Source organism: Sinohyriopsis cumingii, chromosome 5 (genome assembly GCF_028554795.1).
Source record: "Sinohyriopsis cumingii isolate HCF-2022 chromosome 5, ASM2855479v2, whole genome shotgun sequence".
NCBI classification, from domain to species: Eukaryota; Metazoa; Mollusca; class Bivalvia; order Unionida; family Unionidae; genus Sinohyriopsis; species Sinohyriopsis cumingii.
Genome location: NC_142965.1, coordinates 87,185,312 through 87,210,913, shown reverse-complemented (window position 1 = coordinate 87,210,913; position 25,602 = coordinate 87,185,312). Strand labels below are relative to the sequence as shown.

Sequence of the window (25,602 nt, the reverse complement as noted above, 5' to 3'; positions counted from 1 at the left end):
TTAGCTGCTAACTGTATCCTGCTGTAGTCCTTAAGAAAATTATTTGTATCTTCTGTAAGAATTTTCCTAGAGTTTTGCTAATTAATAAAGAATGATGCTTGCTTTCATTAGAAAGATGTATCAAATCCTAAACAGAAAATAAATGTTGAGTAAGTTCAGCGTCTTAACATTTGCAATGGATCACAAAGTAAACAGGTGGTTTTTAATGTCACTTGCAGCAGAAACAAAAGTAGAAAAAAGACATGAAATATAAAAGGAAACAAAATTAGTGTGGTAATCCCTTCTAGTGAAGAGTCTCAAAATAGGTTTCCCACCTGGCTGCTAAGGAAGTTGTACCATTGCTAAGTAAGACACCAAGGACATATGTTATATTTTGAGTAAGCATGTCTGAAGAAACATTCCTACCATGTTTGATCAAAACTGGCTAGGCTAAACTGTAGAAGAAATTTAAAATGGGTTTCCATATAGTTGCTATGAAAGTATCATTAATGCTAGGTGAGTCAGCCCATAATGATTCCGATAAAGGATCTCCTGAAAAATATTCTTAAAAAGTTGGCTCAAAAATAGCTCAGCTGTTCTGGAGAAGTTAATAATTGGTTTTCCATATTTATGCATGTGACAAAACAGACAGGTCAGGTGATTTGCAAAATTTGGTCAGGAGTCTTGACTTCAAAAGTGAGAGCATTTTCAACGAATATGATAAATTTTTCGTTGTGTTTTAACTTTCTAATCTCAATGACAGCCAAAAACCTGGGTCACTTGTGTGGGAAGTTTTTGTCTGTATATGCAATTTCTGAGTCAGGGAACATTATTTTGAATAGATTGGAAATATGACTTTCCATAAATGGGATATTATGTTAGGCTATAAAGACGGCAAACAGTGTCTCAGCATGTATATCTTTAGCCACATTTGATGCAGATTCTGTGAACATGGATTTTAGTAATGGTGCATTTGTTGTCACATAATGTATATCCATGTCCTTGATTCCAACAACTGAAATTCCCTATTCCATCCATCTTTGAAATTTATATGATATTTCCGTTGCTTAGATTTTGGCATTTAGCACTGCGAGACAAGGCATACTTAGACATATCAACAAACTTTAAAAACCAGAAACAATATGACCCTGATTTTATGCTGCTTGTACTTTTTTGTATTATAATCCAACCAATCAGTTAACATCTTTGATCCTGTCTGAAATACATTTGATCACACAGTATATACTTTTATCCATCTTTACAATTTTAAGTAATGATGCATGACTTACCCTTTAGATTACTCTTCAGAAAGGAACAAAGAAATGTTAATTCTTTTATGCTGATTGGGCTCTTTAGTAATCCAACCATAACCAATTAACATCTTTAATCTTTTCAGAGTTACTTCTGATCACACAAAGTACCATAAATAAATCACAGTGGAAGCAAAGTGTGAAGAAAAAAAAAAGATTGGAAAAATTTAAACTGTTCAGTAATAATTTTGTGTATGTTGGTGATTTTAGTGAGTGACAGAAGGGATGCAAGACACCATGCATCTTGGGAGGAAAACCCTTCTGATGTGGAGGTTGACATATATGCATATTGTTGCTCTGAAAGCCACACCTTTACTAAGGAAGCTAATCCAGACATAATAATAATAATAATGATGTTTTATTTATAGAGGCTGACTTATTAGTCATGGACTATTCTCCCTTGAGGCCCTCTTAAGAGTATAACAGTGCACATTATACGAAGATAGCAATAATTAATGTTTATTTTAACATTTTTAGTATTAAAATACTAAATTCCATTTAATTTTCTTATAATGTTTCCAAAGAGACATTCCAACCAATTCTTAGTGAAATTGTATCAAGATGCTGAAAATAGGTTTCCTACCCGATTGCTACAGATGCCATAAGAGTGCTATGGGAACCACCTTGGACAATAAAAGTTTGATAAAATTTTTGCTCATATTGGAGAAAAAGTTGATTTTTCACTTTGTTGCCAAGGAAGCACCATACACGTAAATGCTAAGGGGGCTACCCAAGACAACATTTTGATAAAGCATATACATGTACATAGAAACACTCCTATGAACCTTTATTGAAACTGACTCTGCAACTGAGAATACCGTATATACCGTATATACTCGCTTATAAGATAAATCCATCTGCAACTGCACAGACCAAAATCTGCAGTAACATAATGTGCCAGCAGATCTGGGTCTGTGCAGTTTGTTTGGAGTAATCAATAGAATAAACAACATAGACCCTGATCTGCAGGCACATTATGCTACAGCAGATCTGGACCTTTGATGTTTGCACGTGTGTGTATGATTTGGGTTTTTAACATAACTTTAACAATTGTTCAGTCATATCACTACAATGTCTGCAGTGTGGCAGTTTATAGTGGTATCTAGCACTGGGGCATCATGCCGCAGACATGTAGCATGATGTCCCACCCAGTCACATTATCCTGACACCAGGCCGACCCGTCCTAACACTAACCTCTTAATGCTGAGCATCTAGCAAGGCAGCTGTAAGTACCATTTTTATGACTCAATGGGGGTTTAAACACATTACCTCTTGTATCTGAGGCAGACTCTCTAACCACTTAGGCCACTAATGTTTGCAGTTTGCCTTGACTGAGTACAGACGACAAGTCAAATAAAGGGCTTCCACCCATTCCTAAGAAAATCACATCATTGTTAGAGGAGTTATGCTGGACGCATTTTATTTATAGTCAATTGTATGTTTCAGTGTCATTACTTTCTATTTTATCAATAAGCTGTTTAATGTCAGCATAGTGACTTTTACTGAGTGTCAGCTATAGTGTAAACTTAATCATCCCACTAGCTACAGTTTTTAGATGGCAACGTATAGAACAATTTACACACACATTGTAAATTATATACTATATGGTACTGACCACTTAAATGGGGGTGGGTGGGTGACTGCAATTTTTTTCTAGCCAAGCTTTTTTATTTTCCTTTATCCCAGGATAATTAATTTTTTCTAATAATATGGATATAATAAGGTGCTACTTTTATATCAATCAGGGCATATCTTTTTCCAGCTATCCAGAAATGTAAAAAAAAAAAAAAATCCCATGCCCATGAATCAGACATAACTTCATACTGTCACCTACATAAACAATGATCTCAAAAACACAACAGCATTAATTACCAAAACCAATAAATAGACTTCCCCTTTATTTAGCTGGACAGTAAAAGAACATCAGCTTAATCTAAAAAAAGAACATTTTAACACTGACCCTAATGTACAGCCTGGATGAACAGAGTCAAATGTATAAACATAAATGTGGATGCCATAGTGATTTCTATTTCAAGCTTTCAATAAATTGGGCTAGACATAAAAAAAAAACTGAAATGACAATGACAGTGCTGTTGTAGAAGTTATGTCTATTTCTTGTTTATGCTTCATAGGCTGGATAAAAAACTGAATTATTTAAGAAGTCACATAAATGAATGGAAAAGAAAGAAACATATGAAAACCTGCTCTTTCATTTAATTTAATGCTTAGTAATGTTATTATAACTTAACAAAACATGTCACTGTAATATTCACATTGGTCTGAGTTACATATACAAATGCACTCAACATGTGACGATAACAAGAGGGAAACAAAATACCAGTCTAACTGCTTTCTTGTAACTCTATGTACTGGCCAAAATGATTGTAACATTAACACTGATGGCCCACATAACGTTGTTTAAACTGACCATAAAACAAATGCATTACTATCTGTAAGTCAGGTTTTAAAATTTGTAATAAGCACTAAAGAATAAAAATGATAATAAATAAAAGTATCTGTGTAATAAAGGGTAACATTTTTAAAACCGGAAAACGTCAGTGTTTCAGAAACACTTGAGTACTTGTGGTTATCTTGATTCTGGCATTGATCTGTATAATTACTGTATATACTTGCTAGTTTTAAACTACCGTATATACTCACTTACAAGTCAAGTCAAACTGATTACTCCTAACAAACTGCATAAACCGAGATATGATGACACATTATGCAATGGTATATTTGGGTCTGAGCAGTCTGCAGTTGCACTCAACTTGTAAGTGAGTATAGATGGTAAACTACAAACTGTCCCGATATGCTTTTACATAATGCACTCATCGATCTATCCGTATGCAACTTGTTGGAGTAATAATTGCAGCAAACAACACAGACTATTTTCTGCCTGCGCTGATGCGATGATAGATCAGGGTCTACATTTCTGCAGTTGGACTCGACTTATAACAAGAGTACGTACGTACCTACATACATACATACATACATACATACATACACACACACACACACACTCATACATACATACATACATACAAGTTTTAACTCTGTAAACTTAATGTAATAAAACCTGTACTATTTAAAGTACATAAAAGATTAAGTTTGCTATATAAAATAAAAACTGACAAAAAATTTAACTGGTTTTAAAAACCAAAAAAAGGCAAACAAAAACAACAAAATAAATTTAATAACAACAGGATCAAATGCATATCTCCTATTTCTCATGATGCTAATACAATCTCACCATACTCTGTCTCAGTTATTTGGATCATATAAGCTCCTCTTCATTAAATGTCAGTTTACTGAAATATATGACTGAAGTGTTTGACATACTGTAATCAAAGCTGCTCCAATAAGAAAACATAACAGTTGTACCTGCTACTTCGATGTCTTGGGTGCACTACACCTTTTTCTCAGCAAAATGCTTTACACATACTATAGGAAAAAACTTGCCTTAAATTGAGTATGTTTTTTCATGTAATTCAAAGCAAATTTTGGAATAATGTTACCATATGGATGAAGTGCACCAGAAACACTAAATTTTAAGCTACATGCTTCAGCTTCTTTTGTTTTATCTGAGCAGATGATTTCTTTAAAGACTTGACCAACTGTTGTAATTGGCTGACACATGAAGCTAGTGACAAAAAAGTATAAAGTATTCGCCATGATTGTGATACAGCTTCTTGTAACTATGTAACACAGGATTTAACTAAAATTAAGCTTATAAAGTGTATTTATTTGGTAATACTTCTAAAATGACCTCACTGATTAAAAAAATTATGGCTGTCCATTCCATGGGTAATCATTTCATACAGAATACATGTAAATAACAGATGATTCTCTAGAAACGTAATGAATGCTCAAGCTAATTTTTATAAATAGGTGAACAAGTGGTGCTCTTTTTCCAAGAAAAGGGCAAATTGTTGAGACCAAAAGAAGAACTTTTTCTGTAACCAAATGTGAAAAAAAGTTAAAATGGTAAAAAGAAATACAATAGTTGGATACAATTTGAAATTGAGGTACTCACTTATAACTCAAGTGAAACTGCAAAAAACAATGATCCTCATCTGCTGTAGCATAATGTGCTTGCTGATCAGGTTCTGTGTTGTTTGTTCTACTGAGTACTCCAAAGAAACTGCACAGACCTAGAATCGCCAGCATATTATGCAATGGCAGATATGTCTATGCAGTTTGCAGTTGGACTCATTAGCAGGTACTTGGTATTAGTCAACCACTTATGACATAGTGCACTTTATGGCTTACCTGTACTAAGTTATTGCATCATTGGAGCAATTTACCAACAAAAACAAATAAAATTTGTTAACCCATATAACAACTGACCTAAGATCACTCACCTGCAGACTTCTGCCTAATAGCCTAATATAAGAAATTTCTTTCTATGCTGTGGCATGGACATTGCTAGGAAAACAATTGTTGGAAAGTTTTTCCAGCACTGTTTGTACAAACCTGAAAGCCTTTCATGCTAAGATGCTTTCTGTCAAATGTCAAATCTTTTAAGCAGTTTCTGAAAACAACACAGTTGAATTTTCTTTGCAATTTCCTGCAGCAGTGGTTAGATCTGATTGAATCTGTACATGACTGAAAGTCACTGTTGCCAGGATGCTTTTTGTGAAATTTAGCTAAATTCTACCGAGTGCTTTCTGAAGGGATGTAGTTGTAAGTTTGTTTATATTATTTTACTAACAGTGTCCATAGTTCAAGGTGGAACTGCTGCTTTTATACAAATCTGAAAGCCCATATTGTCCTAATATTTTTTATTTTGTCAAATTTGACCAAATTCTGTCGAGAGGCTTTTGAGAAGTCACTTATAGGTGTTTCTATTAATTAAAGGAATCCATATGCGATGGTGTATCCGAATCATTAGTATATTAACCTGAAAGCTGTTCTTTGCAGGATGCTGTCTGTTAAACTTGGTAAAATTCTTTTCATTGGTTTTAAAAAAAAAATCATCATTTCACAGCTTTTCGACTTTTTGCATTGGTTCTAATATTTGATGGTAGATCATCATCATCGTTATTTGTACCGATTTGAAAGACCTTCATGACAGGATGCTACAGTACATTGGGTCATGGTGAGTGAGCGTCAATTTAAACAATTTAAAAGTGCCCCATGCTAGGATGATCTATGACAAACATGGTTAAACTCTGTCCAGTGGTTTTTGTGAAACAGTTTATATTAGCAATTTGTGTACTATGGACACATGATGTGTAACAGAGACAGGACCATACCATAATCTCACTTTTGACTAAAAATGCAAGAAATAACAGAGTTTTGATGAGGTATTAGATTGAACAGAAGCATGGGTAGCAGTTACTTTAGAGTGGGAACCATACTCTTATTTCTAATTAGCTGGGTCAAAGATGATTAATTTGCAAAGTAAAAAGATGGCAAACAGTTTTTTGAAGGAGTAATAAATCACAATTAAAATGAAAGCTACACATTACTTCAGACAAATAAATGCAGTAATTAACTTACACACCACCAAGAAATCACTCAATAAAAGTAACACTGTTAATCATGTCACAAGAAAATAAAATTTCTCTCCCCCTCTCTCTCATCTCTCATACAAATCAAGTGCTTTTTATAGAAGCACATTTATGAAATATTTTAAACATTTTAAAAAGAAATAGCTGCCACAAAGTTATGTTATTTGTAGTAATCCCATAATGATTTGGATACTTGCAAAAAATAAGGCTGTATAAAAGATTATATATGAACTGAAACAAGAATCTGCACAGAAAAAAGAAATATGATAGAATAAACAAATGAATAAATAAATGAAGCAAATCCTTTCCTTCACAACATCTGCTCTCATACATAAGCAAGTCTAAGGAAGGAATGGTAACTTTGACACTGATACACTAATTGTTTATTATAGTGACTAAGGTATAATATTTTCCCATAAAACGTTTAATATATTTTTAAATTGTTGGTTTATGTTAAATCTTTTAAAGAAACACATACAAATAATAATTTGTCTATCTTTCAAATGAAACACATAGGATTAATAATTTATCTGTTGTGCGCTGATTATTGGTGACATAAAAGATCAGATGGCAATTACTTTCTATGAGGGACATTTATCACAGAATATAATATTTCCTAAAATAATTTGTTAAGCTTTTAAAATAAACTTGATTTTAAGCAAGATATAAGGGTTTCTTATTTAATAAGTAATAATATTATAGGCACGGTTAATGCTGAAGACACAACAAAATGAAAAGAAAAAAGAAAACATTAAATGACAAAGTATACGTCCACCATTACATTTTTTGCAGATGCCAATTTTCTTCTATCAGTGTTGGTGATCTTAAGCTTTGACCTTACTGGTCACAAATTTGATCAAGAAATTTATATCACTGAACAGCCTGTTAAATATGAAGCTTGAACACTAATAGGTAAAATTAGAAGCCATTAAAATCTTCTGAATCAGTCAAGGGTCAGACCTTTATAAAATACAGACCATATCTGAGTTTGGGTTTAATTCTTTTTAATGCATTCACATATCAATTTTCATGAGTCGTTGACATAACAGGAACCAAGACAAAGAGTCTTCAAAAGAATGGAAAACTGAAAATTTAATAAAGCATGAAAACTAGGTCAAACTGATCTGGGTTTTTTTTTTGTAAAGTCAAGTTATTTTGCTTCAGATGCCAGCCACATGTCAATTCCCATGAGTTTTGGTGAAAAAAGATGGAAGATATTGATGAATGTAGCAAGCAGATAGCTGATAATACAAAAAAACACCCCACTGTGAGAACTGGATCATGATACAAGTTTTTCTATGGTTGTTATATACTGTTGTTGTTGTTGTTGTTGTAGGGTTTAACGCCATTTTTCAGCACACGAAAGGCTATACATGGTGGCCACTATTAATGGTGGAGGAAGAACCCGGGAAATCCCCAGAAAGAACCACCGACTCTTGAAAAGCTAATGGCAAGCTTTCTCTGAGACTCAAACCAATGCTGACAGAGGTGAGATGGCAGTGATCCGTAATGGAGTGCGCTATAGACCACTCGGCCACTTGGGGCCCCTGTTATACACTGTGTTTTCTTATTAGTATAGGCCCAGAGTCCAACAAATTGTAAATGTAATGAAGATATAGCTGAGAACAAAAGTTACTCAGGCATGAAAACTGGATAACACTGATCTAGCTTTTGCATGGTTGTGTTACTTCCGCTGTTATGTCTCTACAGGTACATACCAATTTTCATAAACGTACATGTCACAGGGTCAAAGACATTGAGGGTGTAAATGAATGAAGAACTGAAAATACAAATGTAACTAAAGTGAGAAAATTAAGTTAAAGTGACATAAATTTGATATGATTGTTACTTTCACTGATATACATCCACATACACATATTAATTTGTTTTGTTGAAACATGATTCAAGATAGGTGTAACAAGCAAATAACTAAAAATAGGCAAGTCACTCAAATGTCAAAACTGGGTCACAGAGACCAGATTTTCATTTGTTTTGGTGTGATACATATTGAAAGCATAACAAAAAAATAAATGAATAAATGAAAAATATGAATGTATAAATAAACATAGAAACAAAAGGGCAAAATATAATATTCCCTCTCAACTTTGCTGGTGAAGGGTGAATTGAATCATACATGAAAGTTTATTATGTGAAGAGTGATATTAATGACTTCATCTGTCAAGTGTCCCTGTTTATTATACAATCATTTAATGTCTTATTTGATACTATGACAAATGTATTTAAGCTGGTACACTGAAAAATAGATGCTCACGAGCACAAATCAAAATCTGTCAGTTTCATTTCTCGTACTGCAGTGAAATGTTCCATTATGTTACATGAGGTAGCCACTGGCGATGCACATCATACTGCTTTGAGATGTCCCATTAATTATGTAACACAAGGTAGCCACTGGTGATACACATCATACTGCTTTGAGATGTCCCATTAAATATGTAACACAAGGTAGCCACTGGTGATACACATCATACTGCTTTGAAATGTCCCTTTACTTATGTAACACAAGGTAGCCACTGGGAGATATACATCATCTGAGCATTATGAACTAGCTCGCATGGTGACTCAGAAAGTTGAATATCACAGTTTTGATCCTTAAAATTTAGAACTAGTCCAATTCAAAGTTTTCCTGCCATCTCAAGCGCAGGTCTCTAGAAAGATCACCTGAAATAATAATAATAATAATAATAATAATAATAATAATAATATGTACCAAGCAGATTTCTGGTGAATTTTATGAACATGACTTGTATAAAAATATTCCAACCTTTATATCACATTAATTTTACCTACTGTAAATAGCTGGATAAAAATTGATCCCATATATAAAGGCAAACCAATCAAAGATCTTGATATTGATCTAATTACCATGTTTTATCAAAATCAGAAGAGAAATATGGTCTTCAGAGAATTAACAAGGACAGCCAATGAGATGCAAGATCACCTCATGACTGAACTTGTCTAAAATCACACTCCAAAACTAGTTAAAATCAGATCTGATGTATGGCCTCCAGAGTGCCAAGAAGCACTTGTTGATGGATGGACAAATAACACAAGGCCTTAACCATAAACACACAAGGCATATCAGCCAGGTGAACTAATAATAATAATCACAACAACAAAACGGGGGCCCCGAGTGGCCGAGTGGTCTAAAGCGCTCTTCGTTACGGATCACTGCCATCTCACCTCTGTCTGCGGCGGTTCGAGTCTAAGATTCAGCCAATGTGGGCATGTGAGAAAGCTTGCCAGTAGCTTCTCGTGGGTCGGTGGTTCTTTCCGGGGTTTTCCGGGTTCTTCCTCCACCATTAATACTGGCCTCCATGTATAGCCTATCGTGCTGAAAAATGGCGTTAAACCCCACAACAACAACAACAACAACAACACAACAACAAATAAAACATTTGAAGGGGCTCAAAGCAATTATCTGTATTATATTAATATACAATCAAAGGGTAAATTTCATATAAATTAAGAAATATGTATCTTCAAACTGTAAATTGAGTCAAATGACCAATGGAAAGCATATGTAACATGTCTAACCTTTTCTCATTAACTGACTCAACCTGGTCTGGAAATCTTCAAAATTTTTATTTCTTCAACCTTGTGTATTAAATCTTTTTCTTAGCAAGTCTATAATGGTCTAACACTAGTGCTCACAGAACCTGGTGCCAAACTTGCATCCATATCAGGATGTATCCATCACTACCCCATTTAAAAATGAAATGTTAACACTGATGACAACAATGTTATCACTGCAGAAAAGTTAATAAAAGTAAATTATAATTGTTGATGTTGTTTAGGGTTTAACACCATTTCTCAGCACATGGTGGAGGAACAACCTGGGTAAACTTTAGTAAGAACCACCAACCCCCAGGAAGCTTCTAGCAGCTTTCTCACATACCCCCACTGACCAAGCCCCTGACTCAAACCCATGTAGACAGAGGTGATATGGCAGTGATCAGTAAAGGTGAGTGCTTTAGACCATTCAGCCACCTGGGGCCCCAAACTGTAATTATAGAGCACACAAATTGAAGAAAGATTTTGCTAAAACCCATCGAATTAAGGTCTAATGTATTATGAAAAGTTGTCATTGTGAGAAGGTTATTAATCTCTTGAAACGAGATCTCTTTTCAGTACTTCCTAATAATGAGAAAATTGACCTATATATTAGAGATGGGACACAATTTGTTTTTGGTACTCATGGTATTACATGATATTTCAGAACATATTGCAATATGCATCACAATATTTATAGGTTACTGTGTTTGTATGGAAAAATATGAATGAGTTTTTTGGATGGAATACTGCACGACCTTGGGAGTGCAGTATATCCATCCGACAAAACGAGTTCATATTTTCCCATACAAATGCAGTAACCATTTTATTATATGCTCATTTTTTTATTCTACCTCAGGCTTAATTATATAAACAAAATACACTACAAGAAACAATGTAAATGAATGTATGCTGTATTCCAAACTAAATACATAAGCGCATATTCATCATTACACAATATCAACATTATTACTGTGCACATAACTCCACCCTGATAAATTTGAACTTTAGTCGTGCACTCGACATAACTTTCGAAAGAAAATGGCATGTCTAGTCAAAATTGAAATTTGGAGTCATATTGTGAATGAATGTGCATTGCAACAACTTTTCCATTTGTTCTGGAATGAGTAGATTTTATTATTTTTTTCGATTCTATGAAATTTCGTGATTATGGACTGGATTTGTATGTGACAATTCCACATGAAATACATGGGATTGAATCAGCTAGGGAGAAGCGTGTTGACATCTGCAAATGAATCAGCTAGGGAGAAGCGTGTTGACATCTGCAAATGTGTTTCTGTTTCTGTCATTGAATGTTTGAAATCATAATGTGTGAAAAATATGAAGTCTTTCAACTGCAATTATCAAAAAGACGTTATCGAATTTAGTGCTTATTTCATTTTGAATTCAGTAAGGAGGATGTAATTGCATTTGTCATCGAGATTACAGTACAATTTTGAAATGTGTAATCAAGCTTGAGAACCAATGACATGATTCATGTAATTTGGATTTGCAGAACTAAGAAAGTATATTTTGAGGAAATTCAGGATGTAAAACTGTAAGTATATTTTTTTGCCATTCTTATCACCAGCTAAAGAAGACAGTATATGACTTGTCACTTGTATGTTATTTGTAAGGACATTTTCTTGCGTCTGTTGTATACTGTAGCTAGCCTAAATCCAAAACATTGTATCAACGTGGAATGTGCCAAAGCAGCTGGTATGTGGCAGTCCACAAAACATGTTTTAGTTCATTCAGAAACAAATTTAAACAACCACAATGTAAAGCGCCCCTGATACGAGTGTACATGATTTGTTTACAAATCAAAAGTGTTGGCGTCTGTGTCCATTGTTTGTTTACAATAGAAAGTAGTTCTTTTATGCATGTGAATGATATATGTGTATTGGCATGCGAGTTCAGTATCGGGTAATACTGAATGATTCTGACAATGTAAAGTTAACGGGGAAAACAATGAGCATATAATTAACTGTAATTATTCTAAGGACCAACAATTTATTGCTCTAGGGCAGAGGCCTGATGGTGTTTTAAAAAAATTAATCTTTCAGTAGCTCGAGAAAAAAAGTCTTACTCTGATTTATAGCAAAACAATGCCATATTATATCCATTATATTATCTAGAAGAAGACATTATCTTGAGATAAAAGAAAAGAAACTATCTCCATTCAGAAGAAAATTACAACACCCATCTCCCCTTTCCCAGAAATGAAATGGTCTACCTTATAGCAGATGAATTTGCTATGTGTATGTTAGCATGTTGTAATGTAACAGCATAAAGTGAGATGATTTAGTTTATACTATAGCTGACACCATGTGCAGGCATTGTGTTGAATTAAGGTTCTTGTTGATTAAAATATGAAGTGTTGACATTGAAAACTGCAATTACTAAATAAACTAGGCAGGAAAACTTTGAGATTCCAACACCTGGGCAAGGTATTTATCAGATAGGGCCAGTAAACATGAAACATATTCAACAAATGAGAACATATTTAGTGAACTAGAGAATGACAAAAAATTCAAACAGAAAACAACCACCCTCTTGAAAATCATATGATGATTTGCAGTCTTACAAAGGAATACATGTACTTATATTAACATATGCCAGTCAACAACTATAAAATGACATTGCTTAAACTTTGAAACATTTACAAAATTCAGATTTACCCCCAAATAACTTTCACAACATCCCATTAGGCCATCATACTATACATGACAAGAGTCCACCATGTGATTAAAGGATCATAAATATAATCATTTTTTGTAACAGTCAAATTTGTGACAAATACAAATTTCTGCTCTGTCCAAGAAAAACATATTTTTGGAATTATATTGTCATGGTAAATAAAGACCTGCTAATAATATAATTCATTAAATTCTTAAAAAGATTAAATGGAAATTTCTGTACATTCCTTACAGAGGGAAAATACCGAACTACCAGTATACTGAGAAAGCACTATGGTATGTATGTACTACTGAAAAAAAATATATCACAGTAAACTGGTGTACTAGTAATAGAGCATACCTCTACTACATACAGTACATTTACAAAATACAACCTGTGAAAGACCAATGCATGCAAAATAGGTCACTTTATAAAGAACAGTACTGCACTGTACTTATATATCAGCAATGCCCAAGCTGTGTAAATGGACATAATTGATTTGTAAGATCTATTCTGGAGCTATTCTTAAAGAAACCTTGAAAACTGTCAAGGATTTACCTGAGAAATCCAGATGTCACATGAGAAATCGACATGTTACACAACAGTGGGTGAACTTCCATCATTGTTGTCATACCATTCTAACATCTCTTCTTGGAATTCATTGGATGTGGTGCCATCTACCAATCCAAGATTTAGGCTGAAGTCCAGATTGCTGGATTTTTCTGGCAAGGAATGTGGGGATGGATTGTAGTGCATTGATGGTGGCGGTGGTAGTGGCCTATGGGGAAAGAAATATCAGTTTAGCAATACCATTCTGAGTATCATTTACAATAACCTGCTTATACAGTGTTGTGAGGGTTCTGAAAATATCAAATCATCAGAATTTCCTTACGGTCATATGACATTTGCTTGGATGATAAATTTGGGTTGAAGGATAAAGGTCTTACCCAGCAGGAACTTTTCTAAGTTTTGGACTTGATACAGCAATAGGCTCAAAATTACTACCTTTGGATGGGTCACCAGTCTATATCAGGTTGAAACCATTAGATGCCATCTTCGTTAGCCAAGGTTCCAACAACCCTATCTACACCTTGGAATATCAAGCAGATAGTTCTGTGCTTTGGGTCTGTGAATTTCACTGGATGCAGCGGCAAGCCACAGCATCCAATCAAAATTAAGTTGTTCAAATCTGAATACTGTTCCTATGTGATCATGACAAAAGGAGCACACAACTTTAACAATTTTCTAGTGCCGGTCCATGTTTGCACAAATACCTTTCACTCAAATACACCTGTAATGGCTTCACGCTTGCACAGTCATAGTTTTAATGTTAAACTTACAAAGTATCCTTTTTAGGTCAATTGCCACCAGCATTTTTTGGCTGATGTACAATGCACCATGCTATTGGTTAGTTGGCATTACATACTAAGGAAGGGTACACATGAAATCCAATAGATGAAGTTAGGACAAAGCACCAATATAGCTGTTTGATCTGTCAAGGTGTGGATAGGGTTATCAGAACCTTGGCTAGCGAAGATGGGTATCATTGAGATAAACAAAAAATAATTGTGAAATTGACAAGACCCGACGCACATAAATATCTGTTCGATCTGCCAAGGGTAGATAGGGTTATCGGAACCTTGGCTAGCAAAGAGGAGTAAATGCCTGTATTCTTACTGTGTATACTCAACTACAAGTCAAGGCCAAATGCAAACAACAAAGAACTGATCTGCTGTAGCATAATGCGCCTGAAGAGGTTCTATGTTGTTTGTTACTCGTTGCAAACTGCACAGACCCAGATCTGCCAGTGCATTATATGATGGCAGATCTTGGCCTGTGTAGTTTGTGCATGTGTGTGTTATTTGGATTTTTAATGTAGCTTTAAAAAATTTTTTAGTCATATCATACTGTGGCAGTTTATAGTGATGTCTAGCATTGGGGCATCATGCCGCAGACAGCATGATGTCCCACCCAGTCATATTATCTTGATAGCAGGCCAACCAGTCCTAGCACTATCCTCTTAATGCTGTGTGCCAAGCGAGTACCCTTTTTGTAAGTCTTTGGTATGACTCAGTTTGGGTTCAAACCAGCGACCTCCCAAATCTGAGGCAGATGACCATTAGGCCACCAGAGCGGTGCCTGTGCAGTTTGTAGTTAGAAGCATAAGTGAGCTATTCTCAGTTTCTAGCTTGGCATGGCTAGAGGGCTGACATCACTGCCCTTGGATGGGATCAACAGCTTGAGCCAAGTACTGAGTAAATGCCTATATTCCTCCCTAGTCTACTAATGACTTCTATGGAAGGAGTTATTCTCAGTTTCTGGCTTGGCATGGTTACTGGGTAAACATTAAGACCTTTCTGGATAGGTTACCAGTCTATATCATATATCAGGTTGATCTCAATAGATGCTTGTATTCTTACCAAATATAGCAAAATTGCAGGTCGCTTTTCTCAGTTTCTACATTACTATGCCTACTGGGTCAACATACTAAACCTTAGGTGGGTCATCAGTCAATATAATGCCTGTGTTCTTATCTAAATTCTTACTGATCTACTAATGGCTAAGACAGAGGAGTTTTTTTCACAGCCTGTGGCTTGTTACAACTACTTGGCTGACATGGTTAACCTTAGATGGGTCACCAGTCTACACTAACAGGTTAATCTCATTAGATGTTTTTCACCCTTTGTGATTGTTACACACAATGGCTTATAATTGTTACCCTTAGATAGGTCACCAGTCTATATTAGGTTGATCCCATTATATGCCTGTATCCAGAGCTGGATTAAGGTCCTTGTAGGCCCTAGGCATTTGTCATAAACCTATTGACATTGGATATGACTCTATCTTTGTGTATACACTTTTTAGTAACAATATTTCATTGGCCCAAGCCACAGTGCCTATTCGACAGGAAGAAGCACTGTATTTCTTGTCAGAGAATCCAGGTTGCAAAAAAAAAAATATGTTGTTGTTGTTGTTGTAGGGTTTAACGCCATTTTTCAGCACATGATAGGCTATACATGGCGGCCAGTATTAATGGTGGAGGAAGAACCTGGGAAAACCCTGGAAAGAACCACCAACCCACGAGAAGCTACTGGGAAGCTTTCTCACATACCCACATTGGCCAAATCCTAGACTCGAATCCACACAGACAGAGGTGAGACAGCAGTGATCCGTAATGGAGAGCACTTTACACCACTCGGGGCCCCCAAAACAAAATGTAAACAGAAAATTTCACTCTATTAAAAGATGCATTACAGTGTTCATGAAGCATGCACTAGCTCCCTTGATTCTTGTAGTCAACATATATGCAGCTTTAATTATTGAGCAGTGCAGGGTTAGTATATCTGTCAAATGTCCATGTATCTAGTAGCCTTTAATGGCATATCAGCACAATAGTACCTATCACTGATGCCAAGTAAATGGAAATAAAAAACAATCTAATAATAAATCCATAACAAAATCTCCCCACCCAGTGAAAGATAGGACACAATCCCCTCTCCCAGTCTAAATTTTTAAATGTTTAAACAATCGAAAATAAACATCTATACTGGTAACTTGTTTTCTGTATGTTATCATTATAGAATCTGCTTAAACGATCTGGTACTGGCCTACTATGAACGGGAAAGGGAGAAAAAAAAGTAATGTGACATATCGTCAATATACCTCATATTTAATTTAATCATAGCTGTGCGGGATGGTCACATGTAAACCACTGCGATCAATGTTTGTAGTAGCTGTGTCCTTGCATTAGTGTGACTTCCTTTGGGAGCAATCCCATCGGATTTGGACTTTATTCTGAGCCTTCTTTGTTACATGTATTAGCACAACTTTTCACCACCCTTATTACTCCTGACATTTCCATAATCATTATTAAGTTCCAAGTGGTTTCACATACCCAAAAATACAGCTTATTATATGACAATTTATGACAAAAAATGTTTTCCTCCAACAAACAAAATAAGTCCCAAAATATTGGCCCTATTTTTCTACATACCATACACGATACAATGCAAGTGTTAATAGCATCTCGGAAAGATTTAATGTGTTAGCTTAAACGTATGTAGTGATGCTTATGAAAGCGAGGTGACAAAGCACATGCATGTGCAATTACTCTTTAGAATGATCTATTAGGCATCTTAACCTCCTTGTCTGTAAACATCTAACCCACACTCTATACGTCTTTTATCTACGCAAGGGTAGCCGACACAAAACCTCAAAAGGCAAAAGATAACATACAAGGCTGTACATTTGTGACTATAAATAAACTTTAAAAAGGGCTAAACTTATACATTACTAGGTTAGGGGATTATGTCCCACATTCATCTTGCTGGGGCATTTTGTTCTAAGGGGTTTTGTTCTTGGGAACTTTGTCAAGAGGGGATTTTTCTGTACCCTGTGAGATAAGTCTGTCCAAATAAATTTAAACATTAAGTACAAAACAGAATGAAAAGGATAAAGACATTAAATTATGTAAAAGTTATTCACACAAAATAAAAGATTAATGATAAAACATGTAAAATCCCCCTTTATAAGACATGGCGAAGATTTGTTATATAAAAATCAGTGTTTAATTTTAAATATAGATACAATGTATTGATGTTTATATAGAAATCAGATGTACAACCACATTTGTTTCCCTGTAGTATAGTGCATCCATGCTATCAAAGCACAGTATTGATTTTGTCTTGATTTGGTTATGTTTCACCCCCATGGGGAGGGGGTAGGCAGATGGGGGGGGGGGAAGCAGGTTTGGAACTCAGTAAGACAATGGAAGCAAAGATATCACATCCTGATGTTATAAGTCTATGATCTTAAAATAAGTAACAGAAAAGAGTGAAAGATAACAAGCTTTGTAAAATTTAACAAATAATTTATTTGTCTAGAATTAGATCTGAGACAAGTCCGAGTAATTTAAAGTCCTGAATAAAATTCAGTACAAATCCCAAAGAAATCCAAGAACTGAAGTCAATGAAGTGTCTGTGATAGCCATGAGATTGCTGATGTGTCAACAGGCTCTTGTTGAATCACAGAAATATTATTCCAGGTTTGAATTAAATTTAATTTCCACTGATTGTCTTTATCCAAGAATTTTATCAGAGCACTTTTGTATTTTCAGAGAAAATAATCATTTGAATTCAATAATTTGAAGAAAATAAATTTCAGCCCAAACTGGTCACAATATAATATAACTTGAAGGTGTTAGATGTTAAAGCATAACTGGCTAAATCTTCACAATCACAAGATTATGTAGTTCTCTACTTGACCTCAGGTCACAATTAGCATTTTCTCAACAAAAAAAAAAATACCCATTACCTAATGGGAAATAACCTTCTAGAATGATCTAATGAGCCTGGTTTACTTACAACACAATAACCTGCAAAATTCACTTAGGAATCTCCAAAAACTCTGACTCAAATCAACATATTTACTCCCTCTTGTTTACCTGAATAATAATCCTGATATTACGCTCATACACATAGAGAATAATTTAGCTATGTATAAAAAGTCAATCAGGTCAAGCAGAAATGAACTCAATTTTGGACAAGGTCAAGTCCAGTATACAATGCTGCATTACAGAAGCATGTAATGAAAAAAAATATTTTGTTAAAACTAACAAATAAACAATTAAATTAAATATACATAATATATAAACTGACCAAACTATCGAGGACAATCACCATTGTGACAAATCGTCCATCCCAACAGCATTTGTGAAAGCAGAGCTACTTTTATGGCTTGTCATGGCAACTCTCGGGGGTTTTGTTATATGTTACACATAGAGACACCCAACTCCCTCTCATCTAGAACATGACCCAGGAGAATGTTACCCAAAATCTGTTATAAATTAGTATATTAGATGTTCTCCTACCAGTGCAGGCATAAAGTTCCAAAGTCAAATCAGAGATGAAACATGTCTTAACAATGAATTGTCTCTGCTTCACAATGCTTCATACCATGTATGATGAGAAACTTTAAGAGGTTTGGGAAATACAGGCAAAGAGGATGTTATGTTACACTTCCCACTAATAATGGCTCGACAAAAAATGTCACTAATTCAATTTTTAAAATCTATAACAATTGTACCCCTTCCTCTGACTATAGGGCAATAACCTAAAAATTACACCCTTTTCCCAGATGGCTACCACATGGGCAACCTATGTACAAAGTTCGGTGGGGGGTGAGGTGGTGATTGGTGTCAGGGTTTCATATTTTTGGAAAAAAAATATCCATCTCTCAGACAGCTAGAAAAACAACCTTACTCTAATCTAGAGTTTTAAAAAATCAAACCTAATTTATCCATTATATTAGTTAAACCTAATTTATCCATTAGTCAAAAAAACAAAATAAAGGTACAAGAAAAAAAAAATTCCTGGCTTGAAAGAAAATCCTAGCCCCTCCCCTCATATGCTCAGTCCTTTTGAGGGGCTTGAAAGTGTTGTGTATTACATGAGAGTTCACCTTATCCATGATATTACTGACACATCATCACTTAGTCTGGCAGTCAGCTCATTCCACAAGGTGACTATTTTTATCCACTTGGCCTTTGATTCTGATAGCAAAATCCTCTAGCTTGAAAATTTTACTTTAGAACTAAATACATTATATGAAATATTTATTCCTCATATTGAAATTTATTCCAAAGATTTTCCAAAATTAATTATGAGGAGTTTAATGACAATGAAATTTAAGACTTTAAAGGTAATTTGATGGATAAGACCTGAATAACCAAAACCAATTTCACCTACTGAAAATGAGTCTAGCCCAATGTTACATATATGTTAAAATCATGGATAATGAGGTAGTTTCAGTCTCATGATCTCACTAAATGCCCCAAAGGGATTCATGACTATAACACTACCACTGTTTTAAGAGTTACAGGGCTATTCTGACTCGCCTTATAGGAAGAGAGACAGAAACTACTGTACATGTTTCATACAGCAATTCCCCTCTCAAGAGGATGGGTTTTATGACCATATCAGTATTACATGAGTGACAGCACTATAATGAATTGCTTTACAAAAAAATGACTCTATTATCAAATGCTTTTCATAGCGGTTTCCTTCCAATGAAGATGGGGTACCAGGAGTTACAATGATATGCTTAGTCATATTATAGCAAGAATAAAAACCCTCCTGTAATATCAAATGTTTCTCAAGCAGTGGTTCTACTCTTATGAAGATGGGATCCATGTGTGTGTATGATTTGGATTCTTAACGTAGCTTTAACAATTTTTCAGGCATACTGCTACGATGTCTACAGTGTGGCAGTTAATGGTGATGTCTAGCACTGGGGCATCATGCCACAGACATGTAGCATCATGTCCCACCCAGTCACATTATCCTAACACCAGGCCAACCCATTGAGTCCTCACACTGCTGAGTGCCTAGTGATGCAGAAGCTTGTACCATTTTTATAAGTCTCTGGTATGACTTGGCCGGAGTTCGAACCAGCAACTTCCTGCATATGGGGCATTATAGTCACTTTATAGACATAAACCAATGGCCACAATGTATAGTTTATCGTGTGCTTAAAAATGACATTAAACCCACAAAAACAACCATGAGTCAAAAAGAATTTTAAAAAATCCAAGATAAAGCAGTTTCTGCTTTTTAACTGGAGTTCTGGATAACATTGCAACTATCTCTGATTCTTCATTGTTGAACTTGGATGTTGCTATCATTAAAATGATTTAGATGCAAAACTGTACAATGCCTGGACTGTCCAACGAAGAAATTTGGGCTTGTGTTTGTGAATGCAAGTGTGTATACTACTTCATTAAAAGTCCGAGTAAAGACAGAATTAGGATTATTCTGTATCATGTGTTAGAATAGCAGATTGTGGTAAATGCACATGTACGACAGAGGACTACAACTGGGGCAGACGTGATACAATGTTGCAATTTATAATTAAATGCTGTGTTTAAAAAAACAGGCCAAGATGAAAGAATTTATTCACATTTTTAATTTGTTTACTCATTAAGCAACTTACTAATTATACATAATATTATGAAGTGGAGAGAGATGTTTTTTAACTGATTACCAAATTTTGTAACTAGATAATGCTAATGCTCAAGTACAACTGTTCCAGTGGCCTAAGTGGTTATGGGAGGTTGTGGATTTCAACCCCGGCTGACTCATATCAAAGACATTATAAAAAATGGTACAAGCAGCTGCCTTGCATTAAGAGGTTAGTGTTATGACTAGTCGGCCTGGCGTCAGGATAATGTGACTTGGTGGGACATGATGTTACATGTCTATGGCATGATGCCCCAGCTTAGACATCACAATAAACTGCCACACTGCTTACATTATAGCTATATGACTGAAAAACTGTTAAAGGTACGTTAAAACACACACATACACAGAGTCTGTGGTTATCTGGGCAACTAGTACAGTTCTAGCGATGATCACTTGTCAATACAATTTTCTACTTCAGCGGAATAGCAATAGCAAGATTTTCAAGATGGCTTCCATGGCAGACATCTGGGATGTCAGATCAGTATCATTTTCATTTGGAACAAACTAGACATCAAAAGAAATCTTAATGAAATTCCCCATGCTGATAGATCCATTTGTTTGCCAGGAGTAGTGATAACATGATTTTCAAGATGGATGCCATGGTAGCTATATTTGATCAGTACAAGCTTCATTTAGGACCAACTTGACATCGTAAGAATTCTTTCAGTGAAAACTGCATCTCACACCATCCATTCAGGAGTAGCTAAAATGAATTTTTAAGATGGCCACTATATCGGCCATGTTGGATGTCAGATCAGTGTTATTTTCTTTTAGAACCAACTAGAAATCATCGTCTTTAGTGAAAACATTATGTCAGAACAAGATTTTCAAAGTCTTGGATGCCTTTTTTTTTGACAAACAAAACAACATAAAAGTCTTAGTCCAAACCACATGTCAAAACAACTATATCTTCTGGAGGAATAGTGATAAGAAGGTTTTCAACCTGGTAATCATGGCACATATACTGGATAACATATTGTCACCATTTTCACTTAGAACCAACTAAACATCATAAGAAGTCTTTTAGTGAAAACCCAATGTCGATAAGACCATCCAATGAGGAGAGCTAGCAAAAACCCAATGTTGAAATAACCACCCAATGAGGAGAGGTAGTGATGACCCAATGTCAATATGACCACCCAATGAAAAGAGGTAGTGAAAACCCAATGTTGAAATAACCACCCAATGAGGAGAGGTAGTGATGACCCAATGTCGATAAGACCATCCAATGAGGTGAGGTAGTGAAAACCCAATGTCAATATGACCACCCAATCAGGAGAGGTAGTGAAAACCCAATGTTGAAATAACCACCTAATGAGGAGAGGTAGTGAAAACCCAATGTCAATATGACCACACAATGAATAGAGGTAGTGATGATCCAATGTCAACATGACCACCCACTGAGGAGAGGTAGTGATGACCCAATGTCAATATGACCATTCAATGAGGAGAGGTAGTGTGACCCAATGTCAATATGACCACCCAATGAGGAGAGGTAGTGTGACCCAATGTCAATATGACTATTCAATGAGGAGAGGTAGTGTGACCCAATGTCAATATGACCATTCAGTGAGGAGAGGTAGTGATCACTCAATGTCAATATGACCACCCAATCAGGAGAGGTAGTGATAAAAAGGTTTTCAGGATGACTACTATGAAGGTCATATTGTATGCCTGAAAGGTGCCACTTTGAGTTTTATTTAAAACTAAATAGATTTTGGGTAAAACTGTACAGTGTAAAGGGTCTCGTTGTAGACTACCTTTGGTTGGGGTGGGGTGCTCCCAGTATTAACTTTAATTATTACAGAAGACCCACCTTGGCTCATTTTTGTTAGAAATTGAAGTAGTGATAGAGATGCAAAGCTCTGAGCCCCCAGTCAGCGATGCCAACAGTTAAATTCTTGAATACACAAAGGTGAAATTCAAATAAACAACAAATTTAATGCCATTCAATTACAGATTGTCCTTCCTCAAATGAAATTCAATATTCAAAACCCTATCACTCATCTTTCACTTGACCAAGCGACGGCCTATTTCATCATCTGACTTAGTGTGATAGATTTTCCTCCTGTCCTGTGTTTCTACTCATCTGTGGTATTTCTTGACTGGTACCTAGTACCCCTTCAGTCGAACAACCACGTCCTTCACCCTTCACCCTTCCTCCACTTCCGTTCTCTCCTTTTCTTGTCTCCCAGAGATGGTTTAGCGACTACTGACGTTTAGTTTCAAAACACTAGATTTAAACTTGCGATTCCAATGGTGGCCAAGCCTTGCTCAATTCCAAGTGGATGTCGATTCACCCATGGTCTACATAATTAGCAGACATTGCCCCCTCCCCGGCAGTCTGTCAAGGGTGGATTTATGACCCCCACTCGATATTCCTTTGAGCCATGTTATATACAACTGGCTTTCCACCTGTCTTTTTTATGTTGGCTTACACTCGCAACATTTATGAAGCGAATAATTAGCCTCAGGGTCTAGCATATACATGTTGCAATCTGGCTATTGTTCCTTACTTATAACGTGACATAAAGGTATCTGTAACCTCACAGCAATCCTCTCATTAATTTAGGTGAGTAATGATAACAAACTTGTTCTTGAAACAGACATTAGACATGGGGGAAATAAACAAAAGCAAACCACATGCACTCTGCAAGTCTATGGGCTATGAAAGAATTAAATGGAATTTTTAGTACATATGACCATTTCAGAACCTGGTGAATCACTCCTTTTTGCTTTCTCATCATATGCAGTAGTACAGAGGATGAGGTCAATAAACATTTTAGTTTCCATTTAGGCTTTAATGCTACTTTCTATTAAGGCTGCAACATTTTAACTTGTAAATGACTTTAACTGCATGAAAATATTTATATGTATTGGTAAATGTGTAAACAAGCATACATGCAGATGTCATTACAGGGTTCCAATTAAATTATATAATTCCATATCTCTGCTCAAGAGAAACATTTACTAGGATGTTTTTGTTAATTTTGTTCTAGAGTATATACCTGCAATTTTCACATCTAATGTGGCATTGCAAGGAACAGATAAGCTGATGATAACTGGTGACAATGTACAAAACAACAATACATCAGACTAATTTACTGATAACAATGACAGAAATTGCTTTAAGTTACAGTAGCATGTTTTGGACCAGTCAAATCTTATTTTAAAGAAACACCATTTAAAGTTTGCAAATTACATAGTTTCTTAATTACCGTAGATCCAATGACAGCACATTAGGTTCCATTATTGATTTTTTGATCATGTGCATATATGTAACAGTAGGAAACAACATACAATGAAACAAGCACAAAATTTAATCCTAGTCAGTGAAGCATAAAATATGGTCAACACTAACATACAACTGAAATGACGGAGCAGTGCTCATGAAGATGCTTCCACAAGTTTCATGATTCTATTCTAATATAAACATACCATAATGATTCTATTGTGAACATAGCTTGAAAAACAAACCTGATGTAAAAAAAAGTAACCAAAGCGTGAAATATAAGGCAGTTACCTACATTTCCAATGAGCATGTAGTACTCATCACGATGAATCTCCTCACAAAGTTTCTAATGAAATGTATATCAGTATTTTTGTGGGCAAAAGTCTTGAACTGAATGCAAAAACTTCACCAAGAATATACAACTAATTTACATGTAAATACCAATTTAGCCAAATTCAACCCCTTTCTCAATAGGAAGCTGCCATGAAACCCACACCAAACTGTTGTCCAGGACCTATGAAGAGTGGATGCCATTGAGTGAGAGTAAATATGTATGTGCTGTGTGTGTGATTTGGATTTTTAATGTAGCTTGAACAATTTATCAGTCATATCAATACAATGTCTGCAGTCTGGCAGTTTATAGTAAATCTAGCACCGGGACGTCATGCCGCAGACATGTAGCATGATGTCCTACCCATTCACATTATCCTGATACCAGGCCAACCAGTCCTAACACTAACCTCTTAATGCTGAGAGCCAAGCGCGGCAGCTGTTAGCACCATTTTTGTAAGTCTTTGTTATGACTTGGCCAGGGATCTAACCCATGACCTCCTGCATCCAAGATGGACACTCTAACCACTAGGCCACCAAAGCAGTTTGTATCTGCTGTTCAGATGCTGATGCAATAAGTAGAGGAGAAAAAGATGAAGATTCATAAGTTCCTATCAATTCACTATTCCAAATATCCAAGACCGAAAGTGAAAGAGAAAAAGAAAAAGAACAAGAATACCAAGAAAGAACTGAAGCTCTATTGGCTGAAATGAATTACTAGAATACAAGACAAGGCCCTTTATTCTTTTTTACTGCTGAGCATTTGAACCATCTCCATTATTCTTAAGCAAATTGATCTTCAAAATCTGAAGCAACCATATTGGATATAATCAGCACCACATTCATTTAGGATGAACCTAACATCAAAAGTCTTTTGGTGAAAACCCCATGTCAGCAAGACCATCCATTGAGGAGAAATTGCAATAACAAGATTTTTAAGATGGCCATCGTGATAGTGATATTTTATG

At 35.4% G+C, this 25,602-nt stretch overlaps 1 protein-coding gene across 5 annotated transcripts in view; it reads right to left on the bottom strand.

The window, feature by feature from the left end:
- Positions 1-3,491: 3,491 nt before the first annotated feature.
- Positions 3,492-25,602, bottom strand: part of LOC149799678 (uncharacterized) — a 258,855-nt gene continuing 236,744 nt past the window's right edge. For all 5 annotated transcript variants that reach the window (XM_089959030.1, XM_089959026.1, XM_089959027.1 and 2 more), the window contains 2 exons: positions 13,613-13,832; positions 3,492-9,484 (listed from right to left, as the gene is read on the bottom strand). In XM_089959030.1, the coding sequence (XP_089815156.1) occupies positions 13,649-13,832 (184 nt within the window). In that variant the 3' untranslated portion in view covers positions 3,492-9,484; positions 13,613-13,648. The remainder of the gene's footprint in view (positions 9,485-13,612; positions 13,833-25,602) is intronic.